Source organism: Strix uralensis, chromosome 4 (assembly GCF_047716275.1).
Source record: "Strix uralensis isolate ZFMK-TIS-50842 chromosome 4, bStrUra1, whole genome shotgun sequence".
Taxonomy (NCBI): Eukaryota; Metazoa; Chordata; class Aves; order Strigiformes; family Strigidae; genus Strix; species Strix uralensis.
In genome coordinates this window covers 26,623,038-26,639,121 of record NC_133975.1, presented here as the reverse complement: position 1 = coordinate 26,639,121, position 16,084 = coordinate 26,623,038, and the positions used below count along the sequence as shown (strand labels likewise).

At 36.9% G+C, this 16,084-nt stretch overlaps 1 protein-coding gene across 10 annotated transcripts in view; it reads right to left on the bottom strand.

The window, feature by feature from the left end:
- Nucleotides 1–836: 836 nt before the first annotated feature.
- Nucleotides 837–16,084, bottom strand: part of N4BP2 (NEDD4 binding protein 2) — a 43,119-nt gene continuing 27,871 nt past the window's right edge. For 6 of the 10 annotated variants that reach the window (XM_074866027.1, XM_074866025.1, XM_074866031.1 and 3 more), the window contains 8 exons: nt 15,412–15,454; nt 14,169–14,413; nt 12,668–12,786; nt 11,197–11,335; nt 10,914–11,099; nt 8,499–8,667; nt 6,532–6,655; nt 837–5,695 (listed from right to left, as the gene is read on the bottom strand). In XM_074866027.1, coding sequence (XP_074722128.1) covers nt 5,650–5,695; nt 6,532–6,655; nt 8,499–8,667; nt 10,914–11,099; nt 11,197–11,335; nt 12,668–12,786; nt 14,169–14,413; nt 15,412–15,454 — 1,071 coding nt within the window. In that variant the 3' untranslated portion in view covers nt 837–5,649. Of the gene's footprint in view, nt 5,696–6,531; nt 6,656–8,498; nt 8,668–10,913; nt 11,100–11,195; nt 11,356–12,667; nt 12,787–14,168; nt 14,414–15,411; nt 15,455–16,084 lie in introns of those variants that run through there. The other 4 variants (XM_074866032.1, XM_074866033.1, XR_012628662.1 and 1 more) reach the window with 4 other exon arrangements.

The window sequence follows — 16,084 nt, the reverse complement described above, 5'->3', positions numbered from 1 at the left end:
AGCCGTGGCTCAGAATCGGCCATGTCAGATCTAAGCCATCATCTGCCAAGCTTTCATGTGTTCCCAAAACCTGTTTTCCCTGCTCTCTTGAACAGCTTATTAGATCGCACTTTGCTGTGCAAATGCACAAACCCAGCTTGTTTCTGCAGTCTATCCAAGCTACAAGGCAATGAAGTCATAGGAATGACTCTGCAGGAGTTAACTCGGGTCAAAGCCAGTTGTCCTCAACCCGAGCTAATAAAATAGGCTGGACTCTAGCCAGCACTTTGCTCTCAGGTGTCTTTCCACACTTCCAGGAACACGACACAGGAATATCTGCACTTGATCTGCACAGAGCAGGCTTGGGAAAAGCCAGGCTTACTAGCTCTGAATCCACAATGATACAGCAACTGTGCTTTCTCAGGATCTGACCTGTCAATGCCCCTGACCTAAGGGGTCTTGCTAAATGAGGTCTATCCAGAGCACTTCCCTCCCCCAAACCCTCATCTTAACAGTGGTCATACCTGCCCCTCCCCTTGACATGCACCATTGTCATCATTCTCCCACAAAATAAGCTAGGCCCGAACAGCATCTCTTCAGCTACTTGAGGCCAAAAAAAAAATCTCAAACCACGACCCTCATTTTCAGTAATGTGAGCATTCAGCTCCCACTCGCAACACTTCTAATCAGGCCACAAATCTGTTCCTTTTTACGCCTGCAGATGGTTGCTTCATCTCCCTACAGATGGTATCCTGAAGCCAAGGCAAGTGGCTTTCATGCAGAGCTCCAGACTACTGTACGACAAAATTTGATACAAGCTGAAATGTAGTCTTCCAAGGAAAGACAGAAGGCTATACTTGTGGCAAAAATCCTTTATTAAACTATATTTTGTAAATTCCTTTTCACATTAGAAATTCTAAATGCAAATTACAAAATGGTTTTTCAGTAAAAAATGAAAGTTATAGTTAACAGCAAAATTACAACTTTATACAAATAAAAAAATCCATTTTTTACTTTAATTTAAAAATAGACATTGATATCTTCCAATGTACTGGTCCTAACAGTTTGTACAACTGGTAGCTGCAATACTAGGTCTTTTCACATGCATATTCACATACAAGTCATTTAATCCTCTGCACAGTTTATTTAGCTGAAATAGCATGAACAGTTGGGCTTTGGTTGGGTTTTGTGTGGGGTTTTTTTAAGAGAACGTGGTACTTGGGAATTCTAGTAAGTCAATGAACTCTTCTTTGTTACAGTGTTCATACTCTTACCATCTCAGCTCTGCAAAGAGGGCAGTATTATTCTGGAAATGTGAACTGCATTTGAGACATAAGCATCAGTAACATAAAGTCTATGTATAATTCCTCATATTCCATTTACGATGATCCTTCTTTGCCATTATCAACAATAAAATAATTTTCTTGTCTACCCACCGTATTTTGTAGCAAGATTAAATAACAGCTTCGTTACACTTCACTTCCTCAAGTAAAGCTTTCTAGAATATACGTTCTGCTAACCATGTAAAGATCTTTCCTGACACTGTACATATTCATGACAGTGATGTTCCAGATGTTCTAGTGATGTTCTAGGTTGTGACTAGAGCTCTGGACATTGTTTAAAAAGGGATTCCCAAGTCAGAATAGTTTCCAACAGCCACAAAAAAATGCCAGTTAAACTTTGCCTGGAGGTGTCCTTCAATAGGCCTATAAAAACATTAAGTTTAAATAAAATTGTACCACATACTGTTAAAAGCAAAAGCCAAAATCATTCAAGTATTATCAATGTATCTTGAATTATTCTTTTTTTTAATCACTTTTGTCCTACTACTTTCACAATCAGCTGAAATATATTTTTAAAAACACTCACATTACTTAGGAGAACAACTTTCTTCATTGCACCCCTGGACCTTTTTTTTTATTTATTTACTGTAAGATGACTTGTCAATGCTAGCACAAGCATTAAATTTTGTATTTAAAAAAATCATTTTCCTAAATTAAAAATTGGGATGTTAAAATGTTTTGCAAAAAAGAACCCCAAAGTCACATATTAAAGGCTACCAGTCATCACAACCACATGCTGTTGAAGAATAGACTAAAGAGTGGTACACAAAATAGGTATTTTAACAGTCACACATTATTTTAGAGTGCTGGTGGCAATACTGCTAAGTGCTACTTTTAATTAAAAGTATAAGTTGATACACAATTTATGCAATACCTCAGGATTCTCACTGATGTAACTGCAAAAGACATCAGAAAATCTGGAAGTTCTACTATGTAACCTACTTTGAAATACCATTTTGAAACAATTATATTTAATTCATCCCACTATACATTATAAAAACAGTCAAAGAAATACAAGAAGTCCAGTGTTTCTTTTCTGGACAGTTTGGCAAGTAACTGAAGGCATGGAGATCTTTACTAATAAAAGTCTACTTTCTTTCTCTCTGTGCACTGATCTTCTCCATTCTGCATCCAGCTCAGCACAGCTTCTAAACACATGCTTAAGCTCCTATGGAAGAAAAAGGCTGAGCTCATCTGAGCTCATATTTTCTCTGAGTTGGAACTGCAATGCCTCATCCCAAGTTGGTGAAGATGATGGAGAGTCTACCACTAACTTCAACAAAGGCAAGACTAGTTCTGCCCATGTTACGATTTTAAACCATTGTCTTCCATCAAAGTTCAGCCTGTAATCAATTTATACTGGGTGAATGATCAACCTATAACCAGGTAGGATATTCAGAGTACCTTAGTAAACCTCAATCTGTACCCAAAGGGGCGAGGGAGAGAGAGAAGTACTCCAAATTGCTCTTAAGTGATGCACTCTGCTGACACTGACAGACTGGAGAAAACAAACTCTCCTAGTAAGGGGTGGAGCTGAGGTTTTGCCCTGAACATTTTTTATGTATTTATCCAAACAGGAATAAGAGATGAAAAAATAATATAGAGGGACACTGAAGCTCAGTGGGAACAGCTTCTTTTCTGGAGTCCTAGCCCTCTTCCAGAGACTGTTTATGCACTTTTTATTCTTTAATCTCTTTTGTCCCCTTGATCTTACATTTTCAGTTTGCAGTGGCAATTCTGAAAGAGGTTCAGGAAGTGGCAACTTCAAGAATACCCCCGAGCACACTGGTTAGCATTTTCTGGGGAAGTGAGTCAGTCGTAATCATTGTTCCCTTGCTAGGCCAGAGAAGGTGAAAAGCTGTGTTTCTCACCTCCAGGGTAAACTTGTCAGCAACTAGATTATGATGAACAGATGGGCAAGACAACTTTTTCTGCTGTCTTCTGAACTGAAATCTAAGCTGTCTTTGTCCATGTCAGTGGTGTGAACATGCTGAGTGAATCAGGCCCCCTTGCAAAACAACCAGAAGTGTTGGCACTTCCCTCTTTACAAGCACATCGCTGTAGGGCTTGGGCCCCCAGCAGCTCAACACACAACACTTCTCAGCATACCCTGGGACCTTTGCTGGGCAACTCAGCCACCCAGGCCAACCAACAGGGAGTACGCTTCAAAGAGCTGCCCCAGAGAGCTGCACCTCCATTCCTTATAAACAGTAGCACTAAGGAAAACCTGTTCAGGAGCAGAGGAAACTCCTTAGTCCAAAAGAAAGATCTTAGCTCCACTGAGGCAATTCTAGCATCTGCAACCCTGGACAGTTGATAGTCTGAACTGCTGTCTTGAGTCTAAGTGCCTAAATGAGATCTCAGTCCATTTGAGGGACCATCACAGAGGATAGAGCGTGGGCTTCACCACACAGGACATCATGCGGTGGCAGAACAGCTCTGCTAGTGCTGTTTGCGGAGCACAGATCTTTTGAGTTTCACCCACTGGTTACCAGAGCAGCCCAGAGAGAAAGAAAAAGAGAAGGGACACAATTCAGATGAACTAAGTACCCACAAAAAATATGGAATTTACTACGACAGTCTATTATTCCAGTAACTCCCTTTGATTAAATATTATTCAAGCTATTCTTCCACTTGAAATCACCATGAAAAGATTATTGTATCTGTTGAAGTATGACAAACTCATTTTTAAGTCTACTGTACATTGCATTCACTGTGTATATATTGCAGTAAATACAGGTTTTGAGGAAACATCATGTCTTTCAGTTTGTCATCAACTTACATAGACACATTTTCAAGTGAAAGCTATTTCTCTGCACAGCTTTTCTCACAGAAGTTCCTTGCTTATTACTACTCATGCACACAAATGGCAGAATTTGCACACACATAGGGATTCATACACAAAGTCTACGTGCATGTAATTCCTGTATAAAATTTACTGCAAAAGTGGTTTAAAAATAAAAACCCCTCCCATTAATCCTTAACCTATTAATATTATTCCTAATACACAACTCATACCTGTTCTGAAAAAACCTTACAACAAAGATTAAACAGTTCGTAGTAAAAAACTCATATGCCTTTCAAGAGGCAAAGATATCATTAAAAGTAATAATACATTCTAAAAGATATTTCTATTTAAAAAAATATTCTGATTGCTTACTGGAAACACTTGCCAAAGTACAGATGTTTATATTTAATTTGGGGGGGTTCTGTTTGGGGCTTTTTTGTTGTTGTTGTTTTGGTTTTTTTACACAGGTATTTCTAGATGCTGATGCAACACCACCACCACCAGAATAACTTTTGTACTCCCAGATTTTCAGTTAGGCAATTACTACTGTAGTATTAGAATTCACTTTGATGATAAAAACACATTTATAAAATGTCTCACAGACAATCATATTTTATACAAGGAGCTCACCAAATTTAATACACACAGAACGAAGACACGTCACTATTAGACACCTGTAAAATGAGACAGTACTCAATTTGCTCCATTTAAAAAGCCATAAAGGAAGAAACACTTTTAATCCCATAGATGTTAAAAAAATGTAAGGGCATTTCCTGCAAAATTACAGTATTAGCTATGTGTAAGTAGAGATTGAACTAGAGTTGTATTCTTCCCTTTACTAGATGACAGTAAGCCTGCAAAATTATCAAAACCACACCTGGTCTTACTGCACAGTCCTTTACATGCAACTTCCATCAATACTGGGAGAAGTTTAGAATGGAATAAGGATGATAGAACTGGTCAACGCATCACAATAACCACTAAAAACAGACTACATCAGACTTTTGAAGAAACCTGGAAATATTTAGCACTCAGCTGTACTGGATTTGAAATATCAGTAGTTGCCGAGTTCCCACCTCCCCTGTGCTCTTCTGAAGGGTTTAGCACAAAGTTCTGAATCACAAAATAACTTTGTACAAGGTACTATGTTTTAAAAGCACAGAATCCACAGCAGTTAAAATGTGTGAGGGTCAAAAGACATAAACTGGGTATGCTGAGAAGACAGTTATATTTAAAAATTGTACCTTAACTTCCCTTTAAAACATCAAATACTGCTCAGCAGAATTCTTAATCTGCATTTCTGAGACTTCAAATCCTGTAAGTGTCGTCTTTTTTGCAGGTTCAAAAAAGAATCCATTCCACACAAAAATTTTCTTGGAAACATACTGACAAAACCACTGCGCTGTAAATTGAGACCATTTGTAATAAAATATTATCCATTAAAACAGACTACAAAATACTATTGCAGTTGTTCAAAAAGTTTTTAGCTGTAATCTGACACCTCAGTTTCTATATTCCTCTTCTCTTCTTGACAACCCTTCAATTCAGCATGACTTTCAGGCAGCCTGGTTTTATTTCTGTGAACCTGTGAAACAAGAAAAGATGAAGCTTCAACATGAAAGCTATGTGCAATGCCATCTCCTTCAGCCCTCATCAAACATATGGAAAGTGATAAGGTTCTCAGTCAAGTATGTGTGAGTCAGGAAATCAGCATCATGTCCTCTGGATGTGACAGTGAAGGAGGATTTTACAGGGTCTGGAAAGGTGAAGAGCTGGAAACAGCAGAAACTAAGAGGAATATTTCATAAAAAAAAAAAAAGGCTGCCCAATATTCTTGGTTATATTAATTCTCCTCCTCTTTTCCTGCTCCCCTTTCATTCTCCTTTCAAAACAGATTTTCTCCCTTGTCTTCTGTAGAAATTTAGAAGGAAATGAGAAGGGAAGTCTTTGCTATTTCTGAGTCCCACCTTCAGAGTCACCTTCATACACTTCTGTAAAGAAAAAGCAGCAAACACACTGGTGCCAGCCCAGACTTGCTAAATTGCTGTCCCACATAAGCAGCTGAAAGCTAAAGCAAGTATTGGAGACCAATAAAAAGCAGGATTAATAACTTTTCACAGTAAAGCTAGCAACCCTGAATGGAAATATGTAATTAAACTAAGTTTAGAGAAGTTTAATTCATAGTGTTTTCATCTATCTCAGAGTAAAACATCTAACATTTAATAGGTGCTCCATATAAGATGGTTTCGTGTCACACAATTGCATGGGATTTATGAAACAGCAGAGCTACTTTAACCTGAAACAGCAGACCTGCCTTAATCTGTTTAGTAGTTTAACAGTATTCTAAAACTAACTTTAATTTTCAGTTAGTTAAATGTGGGTTAAGAAAAAAATGTATCAGTAACAAAAATCTAAACTCACCTGAAGTTGTGGCTTGTGAGGTATCTGATAGCTGCTGGTCTGATGCGAGCAACTCCTCCCTGACTATGGCTTCCTCTTCCCGTGATAACACAGAGATATGGTTTACCACCAGTCTGCTGGTACTCTGTAACAGCAGGGATTGTAACGGTTAAAATTTTCCCTCAGCAGAGACTTGGCATTCAGTATAACCTTTCCATCCATTCTGCTGAAAATTCTCACTAGTGAATTCAAACTTTGCTTTCCCATGCTGGCTATGCATCTTTTACATAAACACAGCCATTTTTCCCCTCTTCTGAAAAAGATATTCTGAAAAAATAGAGTCAAGCTTTTTAAATCTAGATTGCTTGCAATATGCATGTTGTGATCATCACAAAATCTTTCTAATTTCATAGCAGCTTTACTGTTTCTATCATCTAGTCTTCACTTGGAATTTATATCCTGTGATGTAAATTAACATTGCAAAAGTAAGAGGTGGGTGTAACTTAGTTAATTTTTAAGTGATACTTCTCCCTATTGATTCACTTTTATCTTAAATTAATGTGAATAAAGAAATAATATTTTATTGGATAAAGAAAGGAAGAAGAAATAAAATATAAATCCACACAGTTTTTGACACTGAAGTCACACTTATTGCGACTAACTTCTGCTATGTTGGAACACCATGAATCAACAGATCAACACATCACATGAGCTTTATTAGGGCATTTAGCCCTGATAGCAAATGCAATTGCTCTTCTCCCAGAGATCACAGCAACCTAAACAGATGAAGAGTTTGAAAAAAAAGGGAAAAAATATAAATTAAACTGGATTCTCATAACAAGCCAAGATTTGCCAGTTCGAGATGATCAGTTCACATGACAACTACCCTCTCTCTCTCTCGCTTAACTTTATTTGGGTTTTATGTTAGTCTACTGTTAATTCTGCCAGCACTAAGTGCCCAGTATTGATCACTTTCCCATGTATGCACACTGAAATGAACTTTGTTTTAGATTTCGGTGCATGGACTGAACAGAGAGCCCCTACGATCATTACAGAACTCCTGATTTAAGTGCAGCTCAGGAAATTTAGCTCTAAAAAGCATTAGATTACAGCTTAAAGTATACAAACTGCATTTTAGAAATAGCACAAGATAATGAAATGTAATTATCTCATGTATATTGAAAGAAAAGGATTATCTAAGGCCACACTGAACACTTTTGTTTCTACTCTGTGGAGTAGATGTTTCAAAAAATTAGGTTTGTGCAGTGGTACCTTGCGTAAGAAAGATTCTTATAAAAGCATTCCCAGTGTGCTTAAATTTATAGGGTAAACTAATAATGCAGAAAATGTATCTTTTTACAGCAAGAACACTCATGAAGTACTAGAACACTCCACTGGGAAAAAAAACAAGCCCTCAAGCAAAACTGCACAAAATGACATTTATGGAAGCAGCAGTATTCTGATCTCAAGAGATCGTGCTGACAAATCGATATGGAAGTTACTGAAAGACAGCTCAAATCACACACTTTCATGTAAAAGTTGAAGACAATATAATCATTGTGGTTAGAATTCACACATAATGATTTTTCTTTAAAGATTAAAAAAGCAACACAGTTCTGATAAAGCAATGAGAAGACGACACAAACATTTGTGTTACCACCTCTGTTAAAAATGACAGGAAGGATAGATCCAGTCTTCAATAAAAAATTAAAAGGATAAAACAGAAGGAAAAGAAAGATTTACAAAGAAGCACGGGGGAGGGTGGGGGGTTGGGGGTGGGCAAGACAGAGAGCAAAAAGAGTCATTGCCATGTCAAAGAAAAACAATTCCATAGGGGAACTTTGAAAATAAAACAACACAAAAGTCAGTTGTTTTTACATGTTATTAAATTACATTCACTCCCTCTGATATTCCAGTATATCATGATTTCTTAGTAGAAAATGAAGAGAATAACTTTTAGGGGGCAGGAATTATTAACTTATTCCTACCTTCACTTTTTTCCTGCAGCACTCTGGACAACTGATTCACAGCTTCATCCACATGGAGACCATGCAGATCCAATACATTCATAGGCAGCAAGGAAGTATTTACTTTCTCAAAGATTTGCACAGCAGCAGCATGGTTGGCTTCTTTCATTTTCTGCTCATGAAGGCGACCCTTTATTCATAAACACAGCAACTATTACACGTCGAGACACAATCTAAGCTCCACACTGCTCATTGGCTTCAAAATGACAGTACTGGCGGGGTGCTTTTAGCTCACAGTTTGAAGCAGTAAAATTTATAATCGCAACAGAACTTCTGAAAGAGGCTCAGTGAGACCTACTCACAAGGAGATTTCATGAAATCTGTTCTTAAGAAACTACTCAAAGCTGGCACAAAGAAGAAATTATAACAAAAGCCCTACAAGAAAGAAAAAAAGCCAGAAAAGGCACAAAACCATAAGGTCTTACATAAGCTAAAAAGTTACACACTCCATGCTGATTTTCAGATTTATTACCTTAACAACAGAATTTTACTTTCAGAAAAAGTATTTTGCTACAAATTTAATGAAACAACGACAGAGAAACTGCCCAACAGCCCAGGAAAAACCTGCTGAGTGTTACAATTGAGGTTGTTATGAACGTATTCCCTAAAAATCAGACAAGGGCACTTTTTTTTTTTCCCATAGTTGTCTATTATCTCTTCTAATATTTTTGACAGAACTTTGATGACTGGCAAGGTCAATACAGTCCCTACTGGAATTAGGGGCAAGCAGCAGTACAGGGTTATTCACATTACACAGTGAACAAGTAACAACTATTTCCCATGAACCTTGCAGTGATAATATTTGAGACTGAAGCAACAAATTATGTCTTTGAAGATCTGTAGGCACAGTCTGAAAAGGAATGGAAGACTTAACTCCAGGTATTGCACTGACAAGGGCTCAAGTGAACAGAAGTGACAGTCTGTCTTACACTTTCTTAAAATGGATCATGTGAAGTGTATTAGTGTCAGACGAGAGATATCAGCCCCAGAACTCTCAGTTGCAGAGGATTCCCAAGACAGGCTAAGGCCACCATGCATAAAATATTTTTCATTACTAAAGGTAGCTTAGCTTGCCTTTTTATTACCTAGAAGAAAATATGTACTAAATTTCCAGATTGTACTTGTCATTATGGCTGAGAACAAAAGTAAGACAGGACTTGAAATTACATTTCTATTTAAAATCATACACACCTTTGTTTAGAATCTCTCCAGACTTCAAGAATATATAAACCAAGAACATAAAGAGTTCGTTATAAAGACCAATAACCAATAGTTCCTACATGCATAGTAACAATCTAAACATTTAGAGTTATATGTTATACCAACTGTGTGAAAGCTTTTTTAAGATATTAAGCAAATTCAAGTCATTCATTATTACATTTTTGTTCTGTCATAATACAATTCATAGTTTAGAATTAAATGCTTCTATAATGTGAATAACCAATTTTTAATATACTATTAGATCAAAGCTACAGCCTTGGGAGATATTTGTAACAGAACTTTTAAGAGTAGTCTGAATGAAGTGTGAATGGGTCTCATGTGAAGGCACCAAGAAACCAACACACAGGAATGGTCACAAGAGCAGTTGATAATTATAATCAAGAATACGATCAACAGCAATGATCAACAGCAATCAAACTGGTATATACTGAGAAATGTGCTTGAATGAAGACCAGAGAGCCTGTGCTCCAAGCCCAGAGCACACAAGACTGATCAGCAGCAGATCTACACTCCAAAACCAGATGCATGGCAAAAAGCACGACACACCACACCACCTTTATCCCAGCCCAAGACAGACTGTAGCCATAAAGATAGTCTGAACGAGGAAGCAAAAACAGGAGGCAGCAATCCTGCCCACGATTTATGGAGGACGAAGCAAGCAAGATTCCGAGGCAAAAGATCACTTCTTAATACCTGTCTGATACCTAAAAAGTACAAAAGACGTGTCTAAAAACAGTTCATCACCAATTAAGAGGAACATGAGGGACATATGGAGGATTTGAAAACTGATGTTCGTTGCAGTCCATGTCACACATGAGTGAACTGGGCCAGACCACATGGACACAGGTCTCAGTGTTTACACTTATGTGGATGTGAGAGTGAGATCTGTGAGAAAACAAGCATGTGTGACTAAGTACTAAATATCATCTTTCATGAGGTCTTGCACAATTTGGTTATATTAGTCTCCTATATCAGTATCAGTACTAGTGAAAGGGATTTTACTTGCAAGGGGATTCTCAATATAACGCTTACACAGGGAACAGTAATTGAGCAAATTTATCAACTCTAGTAGGCACAATGTTTTTCTTATCACTTCTAATTCAGTATTTAAGTACCTCTCTAAATTCAGGCAAAAAGCACAATATTTACATTTACCTGATGTGCATAAAATGCTGCCACAGGCTTCATACCCATGCGATAGGCCTCCCCAGCCTTCTTCAAACATTCCTGTCTCTTTTGCTGGTGACAAAAAGCTTCTGCTCTTAAATCATCATATTGTGGATACTCAAATTCTTGAAATATTTCACTCAAAGGATCATCCTCTTCCTTACTTTTTTTTGCCTGTAGGAATTTGCAATGTTGAAGCTAAGTATGCATCATAGGGTGTTTTTGGATATAGCTTTGGATATGTTTGTAACTACTATTAAAAAAAAAATACCTTCTTCTCCCGGTTCTTTGCAGCATTGTAGGTAGAAACAATTTCATTTGGCTGAACGCTTTCTTGAGCTATAACTGTTTTTACAGGATCTGCCTCCAGAACACAGTTCAGAAACTGCTCAGTTTGTTCTAAAGAGTAGCTATAAAGGATAAGTAAAACCTGTGAATTTACAAATACATTAATAGCCGCTACATTTATTAAAATGCATATTACAAACCTTGATATTGTTACAGAAACAGATGACAATGAAAATAAAGCACCGGAATGGAATTTTACACCTTATTACAGAAAGTCTTGCAGACTCACTGTACTGCATTACTGGCATCAAGACACATGCAGTCTTGGTTCATAGAGGGACATTTGAATATTAAAAGGACAATGAAATACTAAAGTAAATTGCATCCTACCTTAATCAAACAGATATTAGTTTAGAAGTAAACACTGGTTTTTGGGCTGGATAAATTACTTCATCCTAAATCTTCTCTGGTCAGGGTTAGATAGTACAAACTAATTTAAAACCATCTGTTTTCTGAAAGCATTATGCAAAAAATCCTTGTATTTCCAGTCAAGCTTTGTATTAAATTTAATGAAATAAGAATAGGACATCAGTTGCCATCAGATTTCTAATAAGCCCTCTTTCTTCTTTATTCTTGCTGTTCAGTAAGCAGACAAGAGGAAGACTGATCAAAAGTAAAGACAGATTTTGGGAAAGGCAACACTATGAAGGGGATTTACAATGTGAAAAACAAGAGATGGTGAAATGCTCGAGCTGTAGAGATGGATGAAGGATGTATTTTAACCATTCCACAAGGAAAGGTTTTAATAACAACCTGGACAAGCAGAAAGACTGACAAGCAGGCATGCAAACCCGTATGTAGAGACAGACATTCAGTCGGCCAAGGATGAAAAAATAAGTTTCTCTTGAAAAAAAGTTCAGTTCTCATGAATGTGGATTTAAGAAGGTAGCCACATATCCCAGAAACATAATGCAGAAAAGAGAAAGTCAGCAGGAGGAGATGGAGAGATAGCTCATTCCTTCAGAGCTGCTGTAGTAACCAGGAAAGGACTCATAGCTAACATCAGGTGATGGTAGTTTTCCACTTGGGAGGATGCCATTTTCTGTGAGCCCACTATTACCACTCCTGCTAATTTCTCTCACTTGATTTAAACCTCAGCTCTAGAGCAAATAGGCAGTTCCACTGACAGCCAGTGAGAGGTCAATAGCCAGAGACATTCTTCTCCCAATAAGAGAAACCATCTACTGCCCAAAAAAAAGAAACAAGTCTACATAGAGGTTTTTATGCCCTTTTTGCTTTTAAGACCAGCTAGTTTTGCTTTTATTTAGGTCTACCAAAAGTATGCTAGTTTGGAAAAAGCCATTCTTTAGCAGGATCTTAACTCTTAATATAGTAACTGTGCACTATAGCGTTACTGAGTACCATTTTTACAAAGAACTTTAAAGATTTCTTACCTGTTGTCCTTGAAGACATCCATTAAGAAATTTTGATTAATAGTTGGAAACATCTCAAAAAGTTGCTTCTCCTTTAGTTTAGCAGCACAGTCTTTTCTAGCCACAGAAGGGACACGATTCTACCCAGAAGACAAAGGAAAAATATCACAAGTTCTTCATTAGAACAAAATATAGTAACAGTAGAGCCAATCCCACTTTCAAGATTTCAAAAAGTATCTGCTCAGTAGGCGTGCACCCACAGCAATGACAACATGCCAATATCAGCCTGCCACACTGATCTGATAAGAATAAAGTAGGGACAGGTAAGTTGTACTACACACCACTGCAGTACTCTGCAGTTGTTTGAACAGACTCAGCTGGAGCTCCCTTATAACTTGGACAAAGCAAAAGGAAGATTTTAAGTTTTGGAATCCATTCCCTGCTAGTCTATCTAGTTCAATGCTAAGCTTGTGCAAAATCCACCTCTCTATTCCATATTGAGGGCCTGGGATTGAAACAACATTTTATTATTGAACAGTGTAAACAATTTTGGTTTGGTGTGGCTGAAGCTGTACAGTAATAAATATTCATATTTGTGAAGTCATTTGAGAAAGCATAATAATAGCCCAGAATAAATCAGACTGATGATTCCAATACTCAGATTTTTTTTTAAAAAAAGTGGTCAAAACAAAGCCAAGCTCCATGAATCCAAACTGAAAGCTGCAGACATCACAGTTGTTATTATCAGTAAGCCACATACATGCAGTTCAGAGAAAGAATCCACAAGCCATTCTTTCAAAGTACAGGCTAATCCATCCAGCTTTCTATACCAGTAGAAACAAAGCTCCTCTTTTTTAGGACAGCTACTTCTCAGAGACAAATAAAAATGCCTGCTCTGAACAACTCCCGGGCAGTAGAGGGCAGCATTATGCACACGCCAACCAGAGTGGCTATGGGAACCGTGTGGCAGATTAATAAAAATATTTTTTTAAATTACTATTTCCTGACAAGTGGGTACAGAAACCTGTTTGAGATTAACCTCAAGTATTTCTTTTAATGTCTCATCTGTTAGGAATGTTGTGGGTTCTCCTTACAAAAAATATTAAAATCAGTTCAATCCACTTCTAAACAAACAAGGCATGGAGCTAATTAAGATTTTTTTTTAATTCACTTTCCCAATAAAAAGTGTGGGAAATCACACTGATCTTTTTTTTTTAGGTAAGCAATCAAAAAACAATTCAACCAAACACAAATGCTAACCTGTATAGGGAAATGCACCATGATCTGTTTGTGAAACAATCAAAATATTACATTTTAAAATGAGATTTATATTTTTAAATCAGAAACATCTACCACAAGCAAACTCTTGTATCACAGTAATCAACAATATTAATTGGCATGCATTTGTCTCACGAATTCAGGGTGTAATCAGAAGCACAAAGATGAGTCACCAGATAAGACATACTCTGTTTCATTAATAGTAACAAATTTAAACTGCATAAAAAACTGGTGCTATCCATACCAGGTCCTGTTTCTCCTGAATAGCTATTTCTTCAGAAATTATTTGTCTGAGAGAAACTTTCTGAATCTGAGCATTCCAGTGATCCATAAAAGGAAAAACGTCTGATGTTGCTGGTTTTTTAGTCTGTATGTCATTAGATGAACCTGACACCCAGTTCATTTTTTTCTTCTGTATTTTACTGTCTGCATTCTGAGATAACAGCATTTCTGAGCCATCTGTATCTATCTGCTGAATCACAGTAGGACCTTCAAAAGCAATGAAAATGAGGTGACAAATAAAACAATTATTAGCTTATTTATACAAGCAACGCCAAAATAATTAGGTAAGTTTTCCAATCTAACAACACATTTTTACCTTCAGCACCACTATTTTGCAAAGACTGTCTGATCATCTTTATCTGTTTTGTAAAACAAAAGCAAAACAATCAGACTCCCTAACCAAATTTTCAAGTGCCAAGACATATCTTACAGCTATAAACTACCTTGCACATACATTAAGTGGGGAGGTTTGTTTGCTTTTTATAAAAGAATTATTGTCTCATGCGTTTACACGTTTACCTGCCTTTCCTCTACAATTTAAGGACAGATGCTTAACAATCGGGTTTTACACTTAATGCTAACAGCACTGCCTGGTCATTCCTGTGGAGATTTTGCACCCACGCTGCAATCCAAGTCTTCACCCAGGTCCCATGCAAGAGTAGAGGGGTTCTGCTGTACAGGACATTTCTTTAGGGAGCTGAATGAAAACTGGATCGTCAGCGATTTTAACACTTTTTGAACAAAGACATACATCTTCCTGCTAAAATCAGTTCCTCTGACAAGGACAACAACGTGTGAATGTTGTATTCCTGACCTCCTTCCTTCAACTGTAGAAATTTTACTCTGCTAGTCATTCTCCAGCCACACCTTTTTTTGTCACAGAGATTACAGAAATCCTACTGAACAGCTGTCTGATCCAGCCAGAGCTTCTCTTTAAATTCTCCGAAGTACACAAAATGACAGGCTTTTTGCTTGCATCTACCTTGGACTAGTGATTCTGCTTACAATTAACTTCTTCTCCCCCCCATGCCTCCGTAAAGAGAATGGTAAATGGAAGCAAGGGCAATAAATAAAAAAGCTTAGCTTAATAAATGAATCTATCATTTTTCAAAAGATAGAATACTTGCAACCTTACTGAAGTTTCAAAGAATTAAATATGATTATAATGAGAATTAAGTATTTTTACAATTAAGAGAAATAGATACCTTCTGCAGACAACTTACATGATTCATCTCTCCTCTGACGCTTCTAAATAAAAATAGTAAAAGCACGAATGTTATAAGCAAGCTATAAATTTTGCAGTGAATCTTCACAAGTGTTAGCTTCTAAGTAAACCAGCTTCAAAATAATGTCTCACAGTATTTCTCAAAGATTGGATATTTTTAAAAAAAAATGTTTAAGAAAAATAATTACGAAGTGAATTTTAAAAGATAGAACTATCTTTCTGAAAACACATCAAGGTAGAGGAACATGCCCCACTGCTAAGTTTTCATAACCTTAATTAAATACACCAAACAAAAGTTTTGCCAAAAAGCATTCTGAGTTTCCTAAGGCTATGAAGGAATGGAGGTTAGAGAACTCTTCTCAATTAGTGTACATGGAGATGTTTTGTATACATAATTATTCATAAAAAACCCTCTTCTTATATGTCAAAAAGCCAGTAATGATTTTTGGCCAGTGAAATTTTTGATCAATCTTGTAGTGAAATTGTGCATTATGATCCTTTTTTTTAGAATTTTGGTTTCCTGATGAGGCACTCATGACATGCAGTTCATTAATCTCTTAAACTGTCTTTCAACAGCTCTGATGATTATGACATGCTGATATACATATATTTTACAAACTACTATTGTATTTTATTATTGTTGTCACAAAGAT